Here is a 22456-nt window from a genome sequence, read left to right as displayed (position 1 = left end):
GCCCAGGCCCGCCAGGCGCGACGGGAGGAGGAGGAAGCGGCGCGGCGGGAGGAGGCCAGGCGTCGCGCCGACGAGGAGCGCCGCGAGGAGCAGCGGCGGCAGGAGGCCAGGCGCCGCGCAGAGGAGAGGCGGCGCCAGGAGGCCAGGCGCCGCGCCCGCGGAGAGAGGCGGCAGCGCCGTCGGAGGAGGCGCCGCTCATTGCGCCGCCGCATCCTCGGGTCGCTCCGGACCCCCACTCGGCTCGGGAGGAGGCCCCGTGGTCTCCGTGGCCGGAGTCCGCGGCGCGGTCGAGCCACAACAGTGCCTCGCCGCCCGGGGACGTCGTCCACGACGACGACGACGCCGACGACGCCCACAGGGGCTAGGCGGCGCACCGGCGGCCACCGCACCGCCGACCAAACCCTAATAGAGGGTTTAGTTTAAATTTAAAAGCCCATATAGGGGCTTCTTTTGTTAGTTATTTGCCCAAAATAGGGCTATGTACAAATTTGCCCAAAAATAGGGCATATGTTTAATCAAATAGCGTCTAAATTTGCCATTTTCATTTTGTTTTCGTGTTTGTCCAAATATGCGATGCGTCCGCGCGTTGGACGCAGCGCGCGACCCAAACGGACACGCGGACGCGGGCCGCTGTCCGCGTGTCCGGGCGACGACCCAAAGGCTCAAAATAGACGGCACAGCGCGTCCGTTTGGGTCGCGCGGTTGGAGATGCCCTAATGGCTGGAGATGCTATCAAGGCAGGAAATATCTATCGTGTCGTAGTCAGACTGGTGTAGCGTCCGGGAACCAATAAAGAAGGCAGCGTAGGCTTTCTATTTTTTAATCAAAAAAAAAAAAAAGAAGGCAGCGTAGGCGGGCGAGGAGAAAGAGAAGCAAAGCAACCAACCAGCGACTCCCGCTGCTTGCTTTTCGTCGAGTTCCCCTCTCCCTCCGTTGCCGATCGGGGAAGAAGATGGGGCGCGCCTCCCTTGCGCTCCCGGTCGCGCTGCTCGTCATCCTCTCTGCCATCGCTGCGCCGCAGGTTCGGCTCTTCTGCTCCGATCCCATCGCAACGTCTGCTCATTACTCTGTTACTAACTGCTTCTTCCGTCACAAGTCAAACGCGTGAATTTCTTGTACGGATTTGGTTAGTTTGCGGAAATTAGTTGGTGCAAACGGTTTTCGGTTTGCCCGAATTTTGAGGATCGCGAGCTCAGTAGTAGTCTGGAGCCTCGAATCTCTGAAGCTTAGCGTGTGCCGGCCGTTCTCTGACAAGCTTTAGCTCTGAAATAAAGTGCAATCCTTTTTTTTCTTTGGCGATCCTAACAAGTAGTAAAACACAATAAATAGATATAGATTCCGTTGGTTTTTAGTTCCGGTGAAAACATGCCCACTCCTGGTAGCATCAATGAATCAATCTAGATGATGTTACGCCACGCACTTAGCGTAACAAAATATGAATAACATCTGTGTGTGTACATGCAGCTAGCTGGAGCTGCCAAGGGAGACGGTTCTCTTAAGAATCATCCAGGTCAATTTCAATCACATACTCAAATTTACATCATCTTTCTATCCACTCCGCATCTTTCTATTGTTTGTGTTACTCATCTGGGTATGGTGTTCTACTATCGCAGAAAGACATCATTCAGACGATCAACGAGCATCCCAATGCCGGGTGGACTGCTGGACACAACCCCTACTTCGCGGATTATACTGTAAAACATCAACACCCTCTTGCTGTTGTTGTTCTCATCAAGGCACCATTTTTCTTCTCTGTTTGCTGACCTCAGAATCATCCTCTTGTGTGCAGATTGAGCAGTTTAAGCATATCCTGGGGGTGAAGCCCACGCCTCCAGCTTTACTAGCTGGTGTTCCAACCAAAACTCATTCAAAATCAATAGATCTCCCAACGGAGTTTGACGCTAGATCTCAATGGCCTGGTTGCAGCACAATTGGGAACATACTTGGTAAGTTTAACTAGGTATTTCAATGTTGACCCAAGTTCCAAGCAGAAACCATCGTTTTGAATACCTTTACCGACTCCATATCCTCTCTTTTTTGCAATACCCTGGAATCCGATGATTTGTCGTCAACAGATCAAGTAAGTCTATTCACACTACCTTAACTTGTTAGCTCCATGGATGCTTACCGAACATTGCGAGATGCTCAAGTTATTATGTATTTGTTGATGATGACAGGGTCACTGTGGTTCTTGTTGGGCCTTTGGTGCTGTGGAATGTCTCCAGGATCGTTTCTGCATTCATCTCAACGTGGTGAGCACATATGAATGATGCACCTGTTCTTAGACTACTTTTAAACAGGCATGTTTGGTCCTTCTTCTTACATGGCCATCCTGCTGTTTGTGCACTCCTTGCAGAACATCTCACTTTCAGTCAATGACCTGGTGTCTTGCTGTGGTTTTCTGTGTGGTCAAGGCTGTAATGGAGGATACCCTATCAGTGCATGGCGGTACTTCCGTCGGAGTGGTGTTGTGACTGACGAGGTATATGTTACTCTTCTACTTGGTACCTCTTGGATGTTCTGATCCTCCAAGAATAACTTTTCTGTGTTACTACAATGATAGTTATTTGGTGTTAAAATATGCAATGAAAACTGGATATATCATCAGTTATTAATTCACGTTGTAATGAAATTCTGCAGTTTGTGAAGAAAGTTTACAGTTGAGTTAGTGCATATGTATCTCATGGCGCTAAATGCCAGCTAGTAGCCTAGTAGGAGCATATTTTAGTCTTCGGTGTCTCGTTTATAAATGAAAATGCATCCCTACTTTGTTTGAGGGGGACAAGACAAGTATTTCTGTTCAAAATTTGGAAATTTTCTTGCATCTTAGCACAAATATGAAATAGATGGACCATTATGAAAATTTCCGCTTGATCTTCGTGAAAAGTCATGTCAATGAACATATTTGGCTTTTCTTTGCTGACTTAGAATGGCTGAAAGTTCTCAACCTATGGTGACTGCTTTGTTAGCTAGACTTTTTTAGATTTCTCTTCTTTCGTATTAAGTAATAGTACTTTCTATGTAAGTACGGCTTCCCTACTGTATGTTGTACAAGTACACTGATTGGCATACCACTTAACCCTTAGTCTTTCTCACTGTTTTGCAGTGCGATCCATATTTTGATCAAGATGGTTGCCAGCATCCCGGATGTGAACCTGCTTATAGTACACCAAAATGTGAAAAGAAATGCAAGGTGCAGAACCAAGTGTGGAAGCAAGAGAAGCATTTCAGTGTTAATGCATACAAAGTAAAATCTAATCCACATGACATCATGGCGGAGGTCTACACAAATGGCCCTGTAGAAGTTGCTTTCACAGTTTATGAGGTAGTTTCTAGTATTTTCAGTATGTTCCTACTGCTGAGTTTTAATTTTATTTTACGAAGGTAGTAAGAGATGTTGCTTAGCAGAAATAATGGGGTGCCATGGGTTGCAGATACTGCTATTATGTTGAAATGGACAGAGTATGTTCAATAATAGAGGGCTCCTGTAGTTCTAACAAAACTGAAAGGACATGGTAGTAAGACAAGAACAAATAAATACTGGCACTTGATAGACAGCTAGTCATTTATGAGCAAACTGGAATATATAATACTGTTGTAATGTTCTCTGAATTTGTTCTCGGGTTGTTTGATTTAATTCTGCAATTTCGTCCAGGACTTTGCACACTACAAATCAGGAGTATACAAGCACATCACAGGTGGCGTGATGGGAGGTCATGCCGTCAAGTTGATTGGATGGGGAACCAGTGATGCTGGCGAGGATTACTGGGTATCTTGTTGATTCTCTATATTACACTAGTTATTATCAACCAATGATCAAGTCCTAATATGTTTTTTGCGTCTTCTGCTTTTCAGCTTCTTGCAAATCAGTGGAACAGAGGCTGGGGTGATGTGAGTGTGCCAAATAGTGTACTGTTGAAGTGATACAGTAAATGTAAATGTTAGTAACATTTGTTCAGCTAATTATAACTTTTGGTTTGCAGGACGGGTACTTCAAGATCATAAGGGGTACAAATGAATGTGGCATTGAAGGAGGAGTCGTTGCTGGTATGCCCTCGACAAAGAACATGGATATAACCTACGACGGCGGCTCTGGAACGGCTACACTTTGAACAGCGCCCTGGTCTGCATGTCAAATGAAGCGTTTAAATTAGCTTTAATGGTTCCTGGATTGTGTATTGTGTAGTCTGTACAGTAGCACATGATCCCAATGCTGATATGTTGTGACACTTTCTCAGAAACAAAATGGATTAATATCAATAAAAATATGTTCCTCTTTGGTTTTCCAAGTTGATCTGGACTGTTTTAAGGAACATTTAAGATGCATCTCAGCTGACAATAATTCTCGGTCTGCTTTCAGTCGTGAGAAGCTTGAGCATACTTTGTGAACTTCTAGTCACTAATAAGATGAGGTGATACAAGCAATAATAGAACATACAGCATGCACACAAACTATTGTAAGAAAGTACAAATGAATATGCGACTCAGCATTAAATAGTTAAAAAAAGCGATAAGGGGGCCCTCAGCCTCTGCATTGATTGATGCATATAGCCATTTATTATTAAATAGTTAAATTCAATAAGAAATCAGATTTTCAAATACATTGCTTAAAAGTAATGAAAACTGAAATATGCTACAAAGGTGGGCCTAATCTCAAGGGAATACTTGTGTATTTGGAAGTACAAAGGTACCCAGCTTGCAAATGCCAATGCAAAGAAGCAAAATATTGTTTTCTCACTGCCAATTAAATTTCTCCAGAATACCCTCCATCGTTTCTTCTCCGCCCTCCCAACATCATTCCTTTTGTTAATGTGATATATACTTCTCATGTATTATCCGCGTACTATCCCCATTGTATAAGGGATTTAGGAGATTTTCTGCATGTTACCACACATGTACGTGTATGTATCATTACAAGTTAGGAAAATAGTTATGCTTTTCTATGGGTGTTCAAGAAAAATCAAGGTGTCCCCAGTAACAGGACGAGATGTAACTGGACAGATTGACGTTGTGCAGTAATTTAGATCTTTGATCTGGTCTATTAGTTATGAATGTTTTTTTTTTAGCAACCGGCGGGAGCACTGCCTTTTCATTAAACAAGAGGGAACAAAACGATCCAAACTGTACAAGAGAGGGCATATTTAGATTAAGGTGGTAATATGCCCAGAACCCACCATGAATGAAGAGTTATGAATGTTTAACACTTCATTTTGATATTATTTTCACTCTATTTTTGTATCATCTTCCATGAGATTTACTAGGCTTTAGTTTCATTCTCTCTGATGTCAAAGAGGACCAAAAGTCTTCTCATTCTTTCTTTCTCCTTAATCTTTTTCTCTCTTTTTCCGTCTAATATCAATTAGGTGTAATACAATTTGATTGTTTTCTCTCTTGTCAACAAGGATTCTCTCTCTTGTGTCCCTCTAACTTGTCACTCCACCTAGTTTCCATCTCTGCCTTGTATCATGTCTTGCTTTGTCGGCCTTCGTTTCAATCTCTCTCTGCTTATTGCATTAATTTTAGAATATTTATATCTTTTGTCCATTCGGAATTGGACATTTGGACGTGCAGTCTCACAGAGTAGTCATCTTTCTTTCTATCAGACACGCATTAGTAAATAGGTATTTTCATGGTCTTGCACGGAATATTTGAGTTCTGAAAATGATTTTCCTATCTACCAGTAGGCGGATGTTTTGCCTTCTTTTTGAATAGTAGGATTTTTTTACATGCCTTGCTTAACTTAATATCAGTTTTTAGTAAACTATTGTGGTCGTAATTACTTGAACAGAGTCATTTCATGTTTACGGTGGGATTTTTCCTACTTATTTCTCCACACATGATTCTTGTTAGATCTATAGCTTGCTATTCTTGAAACATGAACTTATATTCTCGGCATGATATTTACAAACAGACAATGCAGTCCATAGCGCAGATTCTACTAATAATGTTTTCCAGTTACTAAATACCCGCTTGCAATGTCTCTATAGACGATTCCAGTTTTTACTAAATATATCCAGTTTCTTTCTCGGGTCACTTCATCATCTTTTTTCATTTCCACACGTGTCATTCGCTTAATTTTGTATTCAGTCTCTTGTCTTCATTAGTTAATCCTTTTAATTTTCTGTTACGGTATACTTGTTATTATTTTATATTTTTTCTTCAGTCTATTTTACTTATTTGTTCAGTCTTCATTCTTGACTCGAAGACTTCGATTGTAACCCAGGAGGGATTGAGATATAAAAAGGAAGCCGCTTCGATCGCTGACTGGGCTCCCGCTTGATTGCTTCCCTTACTGGTTGCACAAATGATGGCACGGATGGGCTAAGCCAGTTAATGTGAAACGGAAGAATCCAGGTTAGAGGTTTCGAGGCAGTGAGGTGCATATATATACTCGTCCTCAAATAGTCCTCAGATAAATAGACATCTAACTCTAAATTTTGTTCATAAAAGAATGGATTTATATCTTCTCAAATGCAATTTAATTGCTTCTCCTTTATCGTACGAAAATCAAACCCACTAATATTAAGGACAAGTTCTTCTTGTTTTCTACATACAATTAACTTATTGAAGGTGAAATAATTAAAGAGGAGAGATGCATATTTTTAATGTATTTTTAATTCACTTCATAATTTATCTTAAAAAACCCACGTGCACTCTTATTTATAGATGAAGGGAGTAATTCGTGTAGCTCAGTTAGGCGCTGTAGCTTTAGCCTCCCAGGACAATTGGACTTCAGGTCCTTGCTATCAGGTTCCAACCTTACACAAACAAGACCGAACACTTGCTTATCAAATAATCAGCTTCCATAACATGAAATGCAAAATAAATCACACGCAAATTCCCAACCACCCTGCCAGAAGGCAGCCTGTTGACAACTTGGTATTATGAGCAAACAATGTAACATGCATTTATGCTGAATCTGAGTTTTGACCATAAGAGTAACCTGTTGTGATTGTATGAATGTACTACGCGTGTCTAAGTATATATACATATGAACACTAATCACAAGATACAGGATACAGCACAAGGCTCTTCTCTCATTGAAATGCTCTGTTAAGATCGTAATCCTGGATTACAACACACATCAGCCTTTACATTTCCTCCACTATTTCTGAAACGACGAAAAAGAAAATCTACCATCCACCCCCACCAACCTCCCACTCCCTTCCACCACTCCAGTCAGACTAGCCTTCTAAACAAAGAGCCGACCCAAATGCTGCTTATACACCAGGCACCCATCTTCAGGTGCCTAGGCGAAATGGGCCTCTACTTTCCGTATCCTACAATTGGAAAGTATCGGCTAAAAAAGGAAAAATTAATATGGATAGGGCATTGCCACTTGTACTTTACACCTCTGAGCTTTCAGCCAGAGTTAATAAGGGGAAGAAGAGTTATAGCCAGAAGGACTTCTTCTCGCCATATCCTGTGCATGGAACGCCCTTCTCTTCTTCTTCCCTCTTGCTAAAAAGGGTTTGATCCGAGCAATCAAGACCTGCCCCACATGCCGTATTGTACAGCTCGCATGCAGAGTAGCATACCCGAAGCCTGTTGTCCCCGTCTTCATCGCACCTTTGAATTGAGATCTGGTAAAGAAAGTTTAATACAAATAAGTTTATCCATTACTTTATGGTTAATTTGCCTAGAACACAATTCCATCTTAACAGCCAAACTACAAACCTACATAAAGAACAAAAGCATGGCCGATAAAACTGTCGATTAGCTTAAACAGCACCACTAATTGATATAATGTACATAGTGCTATCTGTTTACGTATATGCGCTTCTCCAGATAGCATTTATTGTTCCATTTGAGGCGAGTTTTGCGCATTGATTTATCCAGCTTGTTTTGAAGCAGTAACGAAAAAGAAACTTACTATTATGAGTAATCTTGCAGGCAAGCAAGTGGGTTAAAACATTTTGAAATAATATCAAAAGAAGTTCATGCCATGGAAAACAGAGGAATGGTTAGAGGGAACCGTACCCAGCAGGCCAGCCGCTTTGCCGCTGCTGCACAATTGGCAGTGTTGAAAAAGTTAAGGAAGGTCCGCCCACTAGGCATCAACCTATTGTAATTTGGCACAAGAACTACTGCTTCGAGCTGTTGTAGTATACTGAGTTCACTTGGTGCACAATGCTGCCCGTCGGCATCCCTAACCAGCACATCATGACACATGGACAGGCTAGGCAGGATTGTCGAACCCTTTTGACAAGTGTAGCCCGCATAGTCTGAACAACGGAACTCACATTTACCATTATCACAAACACCTCCATGCAAACTACACTGCTCGTCACAAACCGCTGCATAAAATGGAAAAAAAGGTGTTACTTCTTGCTTGCTTGAATAAGTACTGTGAGTTCTGAATGTTGATCGCATCCAATATGCAAACAATACAGATGTTGCAAAGCATATTTTTCATCTCAATTCTGCATTTGTACAACATATACGGAAATTGGCCAACGAAATGCTACGGGCCCTCACCATGCCCCTAAAATTCATGAATGCAATCCACAGTAACAGATGTGTGCAGCTATAGAAGAAACTTTCAGTGGTTGTTAAGCTTCACCTGTTGAGCAGTCAATCCCAGTCCAGCCACTTTCGCATTCACAGATCCCATTAGCTTTGCATATACCATGACTACTGCACTTGTCTGGACAAGATCCTGTTGACCCAAACCATCACAGGTTAGTGAACCCAATGAGCACATCGATGTATCAGGAAGGTGATCATGATAATTTTAACGGGACAGTAAGTGCACATTCTTCGTACTATTGACAATATTGCAGATACGTACTACATGTTGGCTAGTAGCTTCATCCTGATTGACAATTCACATGAAGCAGAACAATATAAAAGCTGCATGGGATGTTTGGCAAGTTGGCAACAAAACTGTTGGTTACAAAAAATGCTTCACTTCAGCATCCATATTATTCATTATCGTTTTTAGGATACAAGACTAGAGAATTTAGTGCTGAAAATTAGATGATTTGGAAACAAAATGATCATGGAAGGCAGTATTAGCGTATAGTTGATAAAACTAAAGGATAGTAGTGTGTAGCTTATACTCACTTCTGCTGCAGTCATGATCATGAAACCCAGGGAAGCAGTGGCAGGTTCCAGCAACGCAGTCACCATTAAAACTACACGACTTGGGACACTGGCCACTTACTTGGACCGGTACAGCGTCACACAATTCATGATATGCCGGGCAAATCAAATCCCCTTCATCACAAAATTAACTTGTTTAAGAATAAGAACTAAAGAAGAGGGAGAACTCGATCTAATACACCTTAAATAACAAAACCCACCATTGAACCCTGGGAATTGCACTGGGCCACCAGATTCTGGGCATGACTTCCAGACGCCATCAACAGCAACCTACCAAAGTTCAACAGCATTTCAAAACCGATATTAGAAACATAATTCATAGCTCATTACTTGAAAAACCGCGATGCAGCCAACAATGGAAACAGCATAAGAATGTCATTCAAAAATACTTGGAAGGGGCCACGCAAAGCATACTTAGTGCAAAGAGATAAAATTAACGAAACGGTACTCACTTCCAAGGAGTTATTTGTGCAGCGATGCTGATAACAGCCATTTCCCTGGGTCATAGATCCACGGACGAACCCAGTTCGCACTAGTGTTGAGGCCATACACCTGTTCATTCATGAATTTCCAAAAATTAAAATTGCAAGTTTCAAAAGAAGCATATATCCAAATTATTGTATGTGCTCTCACCTTGAGTTACCTCCCCGTACTTCGCCTAACATTCTATCAGGCGCTCGTGCACTATTTACATCCGTGCAAGAGCCATCAGAATAAGCAACAAAATAAGTGCAGTAATCAGCTAATGAAGACTGGCCACCTACAGATATAAATAAAAATTAGGTATCAGATATGAGAAACTTTGCAATACAAGATGCTGGCTTACAGAAAAGGTACTTAAGAGAAGAGAGGATGAAGAAGGATGGAGGATCACTTTACAGTTGTCGTGCTATGCTATAATTTAATTAGCTAGGTGAATGTTACAGATGGGCTGACTCTAATAATATCTTTCTGTTACAGCAGACAAAGAAAGGTGCTTTCAACCAATTGTGACATCCAAAAGCACTTTCGAAAAGCCACGACAATGCCAACAAACCTTGAGACTGAACAAAAAAAGATATTTTGGTAAAGTATAAGGTAAACCTCAACGATAGTTCCATACTGATTCTATGTGCATTTGGTACGAAAAAAACATTAAGATAAACATAATTCCTTAAAGGTTCTCGCAAATCATTTCAACGATCTGTATAATGTCCGAATAGGGGTGATGTATCCCACCTTTATTTGCTTGAGGGAAATACTGAGCCCATTTGGGCAAGTCCCCGCTATAGCTTACTATAGGGCAGTAACCTTCTGCCTCCCTATTGTATGTGCAGCCTGATAATTGAGTTGTGTTGCAGCGGTATGCGCCTTTCCACGAGTTGCAGGGGGAGATCGCAAACTCTGTTCCTTGATTTCGACCCCAATCTAAGTGTTCAGCCATGCTATAATTAGCTTGATACCATCCACTGTCCTCCAATAATGCCAAAGTCATCTTTGAAACCACTGATCTTGTATCCACTGACCCAGTCATGATCTCATTCATTAAGAGTCTTTTCTCCCAATGGGAACCTGTTAAGAGTGGCAAATGTTAGTCGAGGGAAGAAATAATAGACAATCGGCAGGATCCTCAAAAAGTCAAAACCATGTAATTGCTAACAATGGCAGCAAATGCAAACATCAAACTATTAAGACTAATGTTATGGATGTACCTGAGGTACCCCTGCCTCCGCCATCTTCCAACTCCAACCCACTGAAGTTCTTGGAAAATGCCTAACACAAATAAAGAAATTTACCAATTAACATGAAGCAGCTTTTTCAAACAAGTAGCATAAAAATAGACAAGTGCTAAACAGTGGCAATCAAATGAATAATCCGGTCTGCCAAAGCTCCCAGATCTTCAGTTACAACTTACTCCATAATGATGCCTAGAGTGCATGACAACTCGAGGAAGGACAACACGTGTAACCATTCTTCCGAGCTTTTCATCCAAAGCCTGAACAGTGACCTGAAAAGAGAAATAGATAGAGATTAAGATTAAGATCACTGTGCAAAGAATGAAGAAGAGAAGCATAATCGTTTAAAAAAGATGTGATGGAAGTACTTGCACATAGTTTTTTAGACTATACTATTAATGATTGCAATGAACAGAGAATATGCTTTTGACTGGGGAACTGACTAGTTTTCTGAGTGGCAGTGCTAATATGGAATAAGCTATGGCTGCATGTATTCTTCACAAAGCTCTTGGCCCTCAAAATGTCAAGGTATGCCAAGTATGCTCCTTTGCATTGATTTCCCCCGTAAACAAATGAACAATATTATACTGGTCTTTCAAAGAGGACCGAGCCTAGTTCCATTGGCAAGGTGGTGTTGAGACCACCCACGTTTGAGGCTTGTCTCCATGGTTGTGCTCATATTTAGGTGAACCTAAAAGGCCTGGTGACGATAAAAGAATACTGGTCTTCAAAATTACGGCAGTTCATGGTATGACCATGCTTCTTCTTTAGGAAAGGATACAAGAATTTTCAATATAATGCCTCAACTTAATCCTTCATGTGACAGGAAAGAGGAACTACACCCTCAAACTAATTTTCATGAGATCACTAAAAGTTGATCATCAAACAATTGGGACCCAGCTGTATTTGTGCCAAACCAAAATGGACTCAGAATCCGCTGCTGCGTGGCTCAATTACCAAAAGAGGATGATCCCAGTTTGCTCCAGCACAAGTTCAGCATGAGCACCAAATGCGGGAATCAGGCCGTTTGTGGGCCAAAATCCACTAGATTTTTGCATTATATTAAGCAAATAGAGCTGTCTATAGCCTATAAACTGAATCACTAAAAAGGAGGACAGTTGAATCTGGTGTTCTTCTTTAGAAAAAACACACTCCTCTGGAGTCAACATAAAAAAAAAAGCCAGGAGAAAAAGGAGAGGAAGAAAGAGAAAGGTTAGCCGCTGAGGATGATTTCTCAAAGTCCAATCGGGTGCACCTTCAGTGTGTATCGTGGGCCCAGAGGCTAAATAGTATATCTGTTCATTTTGTTTAGGAGCTATTCCTTTTATAGTTGTTGGGTACTGTCACTGAAGTGTTTAAAACTTTCACTTATAATGTGTGCTCCAGAATGTCCAGCTGGCCTACACAAGAGGGCATAGAGTGTCTGGTTATTAGACCACAACCTGTTGTCCAATTCATTCGCCTCATTTACGAAGTTGTTGTGTGGGTTTGTTTCCAACAAGTGGTTGGGCAAGAGGATCACTGCCTCTTTCGTCACGTCATTTAGGACACTCTTTTCTATCATTCTACTTCATATGACATGAATACCGACCCACTTTGTACACTCGTTAGCTAGGCGTGCACGCATCAGTTGTCATACCAGCCTAATAATCCCTATCACACGTAGACAAGGCTTTAGCACAAATATCAAAGGTGTGCCGTCATAGATTCTAAAGTATCAACCAAGTATTACATTGCATCAGGGGACTAAACCTTACACACATGTACCAAGGTTTACCTGGTTCCTTTATATGCCGCAGAAACTCACAGGAATTTCTGATTGCAATTAATAATAATATCATAACTCATAAGCCAGGTCATGGTTTACAGCACATATGCCCAACACTATATAATAGACTCATTTCTTAAGTTGTGCAATTACATCCAATTTGTAACCATTTGCAAAGATTGGAAATATTTAGTCTTCTAAGATCGAACCTATAAGTTATCTATTCAGCAGATGTTGTAACTACCATGTAATAAGTCTGCTCAATAATCAACTGTTGAGTGCTTTGGTCAAAAACATTTAAAGCTAGAGTCAGTTTCACATGTTAAATCAAACACAGATGAAATAAATCAACCATCAGATCAGGTTGCTAGCATTGCAGTCCACAGTAGCACAAGAAACCATTACAGCAATAAGGGGAAAGATATTTTTGATTACCTGACCACGCCGCCTTTTCCTTTCATCACGAAAATGTGTGAAGGCGTGAGGATCAAAGCCAAGAACATGCATGACCTCATGTATCAAAGTAGCAGAAAGTAACGTTTCGGCTTCAGCCGTCAAATGACGAGGGGCCACATTAACATGTCCTAAATACAAAAGCATTCATAGCATTATACTCTGTCACATGTGAATACTTTCATGCAAATGTAAGGGGGTTAACAAACCTGCAATTGCACGACCCCATTGGTCCCGTTCACATGCTACAGCCCATGCAAGGGTGTTGCCTGTTGTTGGCCTAGTTGTTACTAAGAGTACTAAATCAGCATTGGCAACACCATCTGCAATTTAGGTAAGTTTGTATGAGTATGACAACGGAGAACAAGATACTATAGTACAAAAATGGCTCGTCATAACTGCAAATTACCTTCGATATACGCATGTGGAAGCTGTACACCTCCATCCTGACCACAAGCGGAGTAACCACTGAGCCGCAGGTTTCCCTTGACAGGTTCAACAGCTAAAGCTTTTCTGAACCACTCTACTGTTTGTCCAAGTGCCTGCCAGTGATCAAATTTAGCAATCAGCATACAAGAACAACATGACAATAGCATGCTAGTAGCATCATTATATCTTTCCATTGTGGTAGAGCTTGTTAGAAAATCATCTTTATATATATTTTATTAATGTATGACACTTTTGAGAACCAGTGACAGGCAGAACCACTAAAAGCAGAGAACTGCACCTTTCGAAGCCGTTGCTTCTTGTCCTCCCCAGCTATATCCTCAAAGGTGCAATTGTACCAGCAATCTCCCACCAACGGTGGGTCGCCATGAGGAGCACAGAGAGGCGTTCCCGGCGCCGATGGTACTGGCGGTTCGCCAAGCTAACAAAAGCAAACAAATAACTCAGTACTACTACCACGATAGTAAAGCAGCCGTTTTCATCAGCAAAGCCTAACCGTGACAAAACCCACCTTCACGATGTCACCGACACTTTTGCAGTCCCGGTCAGGCGAGTGCCCAACGGCATCATAGTTGAGGTATATCCGTATCGGCTTCTTGACGTTACTCCGCGGAGCACGCCAGGATGACACCCCCAACAGCTGCCTTCCTCTCAGCCGCTCGGCCCTGTCCTGGGCCACGTGGTAGACCTGCGGCATGACAGAGTACTCCTTGCGCCCAGCTCGGCGCCGCTGATGCAGTATCTCGTCGTGGATGCAGGAATGGCTGAGGTAGGCATCCTTCTCCCCGGAGTCCGCGGCTTCCAGAGATAAGCGCTTTGCCGTCGTCGGAGTGCGCGCTAGCTCCACCAGACCAGACTAGAATCAACACAATCTGTGGCACAGGCAAACAAGAAGGAATTCAACTGCCGGTAGAAATACAAATGCAACTCCTTGTGATGGTACTAGAATAGTGTAATAAGTCTATGAGGAGAACTGGGTATGGAAACGGCAAGCAGTCCATGAAGAAAAGGCAGGCTTTGATGTATCTTGTTCACTACTAGTTAAATTGTGGCCACAAATAGGTCCGGAAGAATTGATTCCCCTCCCCAAGAAAGTTGTTGGGGCGGAAGAGTTAAACCCGTAGCAAGAATGAAAGAAATCGGTTACAGGTAAGAATACGTATGCGGGTCTCTGTGAAGGAGGAAGAATGATAACTTTCCTAGCAGACTGAACATGTGAACGGGAAGTAATTCAACCCAAAAATAGGAGGTTTTGATCTAACTTCTTCAGTACTGATTTCAATTGGCCAAGAATAGGTACGTGAGAAGAGAATCATTCCCTTCCCTTCCCTTCCCCGAGAAGTTTGTTGGGCGCGGAACAGTTAAACCCTACATGAACTAGAGTAACCCAAATCCCTGTGAAATCGACATGAAATGCTAGTTAATCCACACCCAATTCATGGAAAGCAGGACTAATTCTCGGGCCCAGAATTCCCCGACCATTTCGCCCCGAATCGAGCGAACCCGGGCAGTACAGAGTCCGAGCGGATCGAGGAGTCTGGCAGCTGACCTTGATTCCGACGAGCCAGAGCACCCTCCCGCCGCACCCGCCGCCGCCGCCGGGGAAGGCCCTGGCATCCATGTGACGCAAAGCTCGGCCCCGCAGCGTCCCGCCGCTCCCATTCACCGCCGCGCCGGAGCCGCCCCCGGCTCCGCCAGCCGCCGCGGCATCCTCCTCCTCCGTGCCAAATCCGCGCCGATGACCTCCTTCTGCCTCTCGCCGCGCGACGCCTCCGCCCGGATGACGGGCCCCACGCTCCGCGCCCGACCTCCGCCGCCGCAGCGACCGGCGCAACCAGAGCGAGAGCAGCCGCGGGTGGGCGGCCGCGGGACACGCGGATCGAGGCAGGCAGGCGGGCGACCCCCCGGCCCGGAATGATTAGGGTTTGGTGGAGGCAGCCGGAGAGGGGAGCAGGAGGTGGGAGACGACGCGGGTGGGGAAGGGGAAGGGGAGTGGTGGTGGATTTAGTCGTGAAGGCTACTCACTTGTTCGGTGTCTGCCACTGTTGGGAAGGGGAAAGGCGGTCCAGACAGATTGAGCGAGAGAGAGAGAGAATTTAACCGAATTTTATCTATCTTGATTGATTGATGAACATCGCTCGTCTCGTCTCGTCTCCCTTTTCGTGTCTCGCCTTCCCCCACGACCAGGATCGCTGCGCCGCACGGACTTTTTATGCCGGGACGGAAAGGAGTTCGCGTTTATTTACGGCCGCCTGCCATCCGGGGGCAGTTGGGTTAGCCTAGCCGCGCGCTGGGCCCGAAGACGCGGAGCCGTTCCGCGTCCTTATTACGGATTTCCCGTTTGTTTCTTTTGTACCGTTGTGTGCTGGCCTTAAAATCTGTTGTTGATTTCAAAATTAAATTAAATTCCCGTTTGACGGCTTCTGCTGCTTCTGTCTGTTGGTAAACCTCCTCCCACGAGATTTAAGCGGGTTTGAATTCGAATAAGACAACCACCTGTCGGTAACTAGTTACTCGTGCTAACGTGCACCTGCGTACCCAGTCGTGTGCTTCGCTCAAGGGTTTTCCCTCCCTCCAGACTTCCTGCTCCGGGAACATGAACCCGTTACGTGTTGTCAAGAGAAGAAGAAAGGGAAGTCCCATTAAGTTAGAGCAATGATGCGATGTCCAGGTGCGCATCAGCGCTCGCACCAGCCTGACACCTACGGGACATCGATCACGACGGGTCGTTTGCTTCCGTGTACTACTAACAGTAGCAGGATCGATGACCGCACTTAATTTTAGATGCACGGTTCAGCTAACCCCGCCTACCTACGTCGTTGGCTCTGCCGAGCTAACCACTCCCGCCTCGTCAAACCCACCGCCGCCAAATGTCGCCGGCACCAGGAAGCGCCGAGCACTAGCAGCAGCAGGCAGCGACGCCTCCTTCCTTCTATGGAATTGTTTTATGAGTACTCTTGTTTTATGGAGCCTGGGCGATCCACGCACGGGAGTAGTAAAAGAGGAACAGAAACGGCAGGATCGTTGATCCAGATCGGTGTTCGCTCGCCTCACGTGGCCCACTTAACCGCCTTATCCGGCAAAAGTGGCTGGGGGCTGCTCCAATTGATGGCCAACGATCGACTCCAGTCGACGTGTTCGTTCGTTGATTTCCCATGACATGCGCATGTAATGCAAGTCAAACTTCTGATCATCATGTAGGCGGCCTACCGGTGGATGCCTCTGCTCTCGTTCTTGCGCGTGATGTGTCGCTATATGTAGATGATGGATTTCACCACCGGCCGTGTGTCCAAAATGCATCGATTTTCTCGTTCACTGCGTCAGCGACATGTGCTTACCTGCGGGTTGCGAACGGGCCATGGGCCATAAAATATGTATCATTTGGTAGTCTGTGTTGCATCGTTAGACACTCAAAGGCCATTTCGTTTAGTTGTTCTGTAATAGCCTGCAAATCTGAGCAGATACAACTTACAGATGTTTGGTTGCATTAGTGTGTGTAGTATTGTCTAATATCTGCTAATCATCTACTTACCAGCTAATAAACTCGAAATTGGACAAACTCATCATCAACTCAACTCTACAGCTCCGACAAGGATGAGCCCAGCATGGGACGAGATCGGCGAGGCCGAGCTGCACATGCAGGTGGGCACGAGGTGGAACGCCGCAGCCGGCGAGGCACGCGCGGCTCAGCGCGGCGGGCGGCGTGGGGTGGCTCGGGCACAGGGCAGGGGCGTCGTCGCCGGCGTGGCCGCGGCCATGAACACCATGACGCGGCATGGCGCGGCAGCCCGGCTCGAGCGCGGGGCGTGGCACCGCGGCCGGAGGGCGGGCGGCTCGGGCGCGGAGCGAGGGCGGGCGGCGTGGGCGCGGCCGGCGTGGGCCGGCGCGGGCGCGGCCCGGGGCGGACGGGGACGCCGCGGCCGGGCCCGGGGCAGCTCGGCGCGGGCGGGGCGGGGCGGCGGCCGCCGAGAACGGCGCGGCCCGGAGCCGACAGCCGGGGCGCGGCGGGCGGCGCGCGCGGTCGTGGCGGGGCGAGGCGGGTGGGTGGGCGGCCGCCGGGCGAAGGCGCGGCCGAGGCGGGGCCGGCGAGGGCGCGCGGGAGGGGCGGGTCAGGCCGGCGCGGGCGCGCGCTGCCCGGATCGGGTTAGGCGTGGCCATGGTAAGCACGGCCAGGCCAGGCCGGCGAGGGGGGTGGCCGGGCGCGGCGCGAGGAGACGCGACGCTGGGCAGGGTGGGCGCGGGAGCGGCCGTGCTTGCCATGGCGAGGCGCCGGGCGGGGTGCTTGGGGGACTGCTGCTACCTCTCGTCGACACACGCCCATGGCGGAGCTCCTCGCTGTGGCCGTGCCATGGCCGGCGCGGAGGCCGTGGGCATCGTCGAGGAGCTCTTCCCATGGAGCCACGGAGTGGATTAAGGAGAGAGATTAAAGAAGCTCCTGGTTCTGTCGATGTTTCACCTTTTGTATCACGGGGCTAAAATTTGCATCAGCGGAGATGGGGATTTGCATCGCCAGGGCCTGTTCCAGGGGTGCTTTAAAACACGTGCCATGCAAGAACGCGGGGAGGACCAGGCAACCAAACGTACCAATTTTCTTCTCCACTCATGCAAAAAAGGAGGATGCAGGCTACCAAACGCGCCCAAGATGTATTGTGCGGTCTCGATGATGAGGACATCCCTACCTCACTACTACCTCCGTCATTACAAGTTGAAGATGATCCTGCTGTGAAGCTCAAGTCCAATGAAGTTAGGATTGGACCAATGTCACGAGCCCGTGCGAAGCTACTTAAACAATAGGTGAACTTCTTCCTAAGTGATACTTTGATCGACGAGAGCTTTATACTGCCTAAGTTGTATTACTTGTGTATGATCAGGTATGAAGAAGGAGCAAGCATCGCACGAGGAGGAGAGGAGCAGCTGGACAAGAAGCTGGACGTGAAGCTGGACATGGAGCTGGACATGAAGACATCCCATGGACGCGCGAGGGAGGAGCGGGAGGCATGCGCGAGAGGAGGAGATGTTCATGCCGGCGCCCAGCCCGATCAACCGGCCAAGACGCCGGACCACCCGGTCACAGGCCCGGTTCCACCGGCTCCCACGCCGGACCAGCCCGGTCCAAACCGGGCTCCACGCCTGTGCCAGCCGGGGCGATTCCAGTAGGCCTGGATGCCCGCTCGGTCGCCACTCGGTCCCAGGCCCGGTCCAAACCGGACCGCCCGGTCCTAGGCCTGGTCGACCGGATCCCAGACCGAACGAGTCCGAGTCTGTCTCGACCAGATCTATTCTGGGTCGGTTATTTTCGTACTTTTTCGACCTGAGGTCGTCCTGAACTCCTATATAAGTGCCCAGGACGCCCCCAAAGTAGCTTTAGACCACGTTTAAGATAAACCCTAGTTCATAGTTGATTGCTTTGCAACTCTATTGAATTTCTACATCCAATTGCATTGATTTGGTGTGGAACCTCTGAAAGTCTTGTGTGATATGTTGTTCCATTGGGAATTAGAAGGTTGCAACTTACCGCTTCGTGGTCGGCGGCTACGTGCGCAAGTGTGTGGAGTTGCGAATATCTTGCAGGGTTGAGAGCTGTTGCATTGGCGACAGGGACCAATCGAGAGATCTCGTTGCGTCATACAAGTTATCATCCACTACATCATCGTGTTCCTCCGTTGTGTTCATCCCATGATCATCATCACCACCGTTGCTTACTGAGAAGATCGGGCCAACCCCTTATCATCTTGGTATCAGATTCTCGGGTTTCCTCGGTAAGCCATCCACAATCCACCCCATAGTTGAGTTGTGAGTGTTTTTCCTATCCAGAAAAAGCCAAAAATATTAGGGTTAGGGTTTACCATAGCCTTAGATTGCACTAATTTCGAGTTTTAGTTGCTTTTCGTAGTTGTTTTTGCGTATCTTTTTCTTCCATCTAGTATTGTTAGGGTTTGAGTCTCCGGTATCATCTAGTTTCAGTTTTTGTTTACTCCGAGTCCACATAGCATAGAGTGTGTTTGTCCAAACCATAGCCACAGCCTTTCGATATAAGTGACTAGGAACTTCCCCAGAAGAGACTAGTTTTACCGCTCGACAGGCTGCTCATTAGGATTTTGGTGCTTTGCATATTTTGTTGGCCGTGTTATCAAGGAGTTGTTTTATAAAAAAGAAGAGAAAATAGAAAAGAAGCAAAAAGAGCTACATAGATGCGTTACAAAAAGAAAATCCAAAAAGAAAAAGTGTGAAGTGCTAGTAAGATCAAGTGAAGGCCTAGTTTACTTTTCTGCACCTGTAGTTGAGCAATCTTGTGCCTGTTTCGTTGAGCTTTGCTAGTGTCTCTCGAGTGCATTGCAACCTTTCCTCCATATAGTTGCATTGCCACATTTATCGCCTTGTGTGGGTATCTTTGGTTGTCTACGGTCAGCGCTAGAGCTTGTTATTGGTGCATATAGGTAGCCTACCTACAGCCCCACATATATCCTGCTTTGTCGTGTGATTGTTTTTATACCCTTGATATTCGCTTCGCTACATCCGTGCACTAGTTGTTACTACAAGTGGTAAGCAACACTAATTTACTTTGGAACGGTAAGATTTCATTTTCTTATCAGTTTTGAGTGAGTTGTGAGAGTACCACCATATATTTTTAATTTAGTGCACTAACCTACTAATCATGTCTGCTAGTGATGCTAAACTTGTTAACCAGGAAAACAAGAATTCTGCAGATATCATCACATGGAGGGAGTATGAGGCTCTTCGTAATGAGATGCGACATGAATTCCGCACTCAGGATGATGAGCTTAGGGGAACGGTCCAAGAGATCTCCCAGAAGCTGGATGCTACTAATGAGACCGTCACTACAATGAAAGATCAAATGACGGATATTCAGCGCACTCTTCAAGCTTTGCAAATGTCTGTTGAGAATCTTACAAACCAACAGCAACAAGAGGATGAAGAACCTGATCTTCAGGATGAAGCACCTGGTGTTGGTCGTGGTGCTGGACGTGGTTACTGTGGGCGTGGTTTTGCTGAACTTGGACGCCATGGTCGTGGGCTTGATGAGGAAGATGGATTGGGTAAGCCCAAGTTCTCCATACCCAAGTTTGAAGGAGGAGCTGATGTTGAAGAATACCTCTCTTGGGAGTTGAAGATTGAGAAGTTATGGCGCTTACATAATTACACTGAAGATAGGAAGATCAAGCTTGCTTCTTCCGAATTTGATGGCTATGCATTGCGTTGGTGGGATGCACTTGTTCGTAATCGACAAGAGGATGGTGAGCCACCTATTATCACATGGCGTGCTATGAAGGAGGCGATGAATTCTCGTTTTGTGCCCACTAATTATTTGCGTACAATATATGATAAGTTGACCCTATTGAGACAAGGTGTGAAAACTGTTGATGAATATTACATGGAGATGGAGATGCTTATGCAGCGTGGCCGTGTCCGTGAGTCTCTAGAGATGACAATGCAGCGTTTTCTCAATGGATTGAAGTATGATATCAAAGGCATTGTTCGTCATTACAGTTACACCAATATGAATCAATTGCTACATCATGCAAGAGAAGCTGAATCACAAATGGCTGAAGAAGCAAAGGTTAAAGGTCGTGCTACGGGAGCTGGGCGCTTCACGCCTCGGGCGCCCCCACCTACGGCGCCGACGCCATCAATGCGCTCCGCACCTTACTCTATACTCCGTCTAGCAAGCCGGTCTCCAATGTGTCTAACGCAAAGAAGTCCGAATCTGCTGCAAGTACGAGTGGTTCTAGCATGTCTACTGCGCGCAACCGTGATATGGCTTGTCATACATGTGGTGGCAAGGGTCACTTCAAGAGAGATTGTCCTAACCGCAAAGTCATGATTATCAATGAGGACAATGAGTATGAGACTGGGAGATGATGTTGATCCATATGCTCCAGACGATGATGACTATGACACTGATGGTGAAGATGCATATCCGTCTGATGCTCGCACTATTGTTGTGTCGCAGCGTGCTCTTAATGTGTTGCCAAGTGCATCTACTCAGCGCTGCAATTTGTTCCAAACAAAGGCTTTAGTTGGTCCTGACAAGGCTTGCAAGGTCATTATTGATGGCGGGAGTTGCCGCAATTTAGCAAGCAAGGAGTTGTGTACCAAGCTGAAGTTGAAGTATCTACCGCACCCGCATCCATACTATATTCAATGGTTGAGCGACAATGGTGAGATGAAGGTAAACCACATGGTGCGTGTTGAGTTTGAGATTGGACCGTATAAGGATTCCATTGATTTTGATGTGGTTCCTATGACGGTGTGTCACCTACTATTGGGTCGGCCTTGGCTCTATGACCGTTCTGTGCAACACAATGGTCGTGCCAATACATATCACTTGGAGTTCAAGGGCAAGAAAATTAACTTGCAGCCTATGTCACCACAACAAATTGTCAATGAATCTCGTCAGAAAGTTGAAGTAAACTTGGAGGATGCACCTTTAGATAGGCGAGAGAATTGTAATGTCGTGAGTGATATAACGAAAAGTGAGAGAGTGAATTCCTTAGTGCTTTTAGCCACCAAAGAAGACATGAGAGAATTTAGTGAGGATCCTACAGCCATGCCTCTTGTGCTTATGTACAGGGGTACGGTTTTGTTTTCTAACGACATGACCCCTCTTCCTCTTGGTGTTTCTAATGTTTTGCAGGAATTCAGCGATGTGTTTCCGGAGGAGGTGCCCGCAGGACTACCGCCATTGCGTGGTATTGAGCATCAAATTGATTTGATCCCCGGCGCCTCGCTGCCCAATAGGGCGCCATATAGGACGAATCCCGAAGAGACGAAAGAGATACAGAAGCAAGTACAAGCGCTACTCGATAAAGGTTATATCCGCATAAGCCTTAGTCCTTGTGATGTTCCTGTTATTCTAGTTCCTAAGAAAGATGGTACTTGGCGTGTGTAGATGGTAGAGCGTGTTGCGGTCAGAAACCCACCGGCGGGCAGCGACTGGCAACACCGT

General features: G+C 45.8%; 2 protein-coding genes across 2 annotated transcripts; one reads left to right on the top strand and one right to left on the bottom strand.

Moving 5' to 3' along the window:
* The first annotated feature begins 904 nt into the window (after positions 1-904).
* Positions 905-4127, top strand: LOC124704187 (cathepsin B-like protease 2). Its single transcript, XM_047236427.1, has 11 exons — positions 905-1021; positions 1465-1501; positions 1606-1694; positions 1790-1946; positions 2076-2080; positions 2178-2252; positions 2357-2482; positions 3107-3325; positions 3656-3769; positions 3856-3891; positions 3984-4127. The coding sequence occupies exons 1-11, from the start codon at positions 953-955 to the stop codon at positions 4110-4112; spliced, it is 1056 nt and encodes a 351-aa protein (XP_047092383.1). The 5' UTR covers positions 905-952; the 3' UTR covers positions 4113-4127.
* A 2890-nt stretch (positions 4128-7017) lies between these two features.
* On the bottom strand, positions 7018-15109 carry LOC124697331. Its single transcript, XM_047229938.1, is given in 17 exon segments — positions 7018-7583; positions 7981-8297; positions 8564-8659; positions 9067-9219; positions 9306-9375; positions 9558-9657; positions 9739-9865; positions 10324-10656; positions 10797-10857; positions 11000-11092; positions 13024-13172; positions 13251-13364; positions 13451-13583; positions 13769-13909; positions 14000-14299; positions 14301-14360; positions 15038-15109. Coding segments are annotated over 17 exon segments (2511 nt in total). The 3' UTR covers positions 7018-7391.
* Positions 15110-22456: the final 7347 nt, after the last annotated feature.

The sequence above is a fragment of the Lolium rigidum genome, chromosome 3, assembly GCF_022539505.1.
Source record: "Lolium rigidum isolate FL_2022 chromosome 3, APGP_CSIRO_Lrig_0.1, whole genome shotgun sequence".
Taxonomy (NCBI): Eukaryota; Viridiplantae; Streptophyta; class Magnoliopsida; order Poales; family Poaceae; genus Lolium; species Lolium rigidum.
The sequence above is the reverse complement of the archived record's forward strand: the minus strand, read 5'-3'. Positions and strand labels throughout refer to the sequence as shown.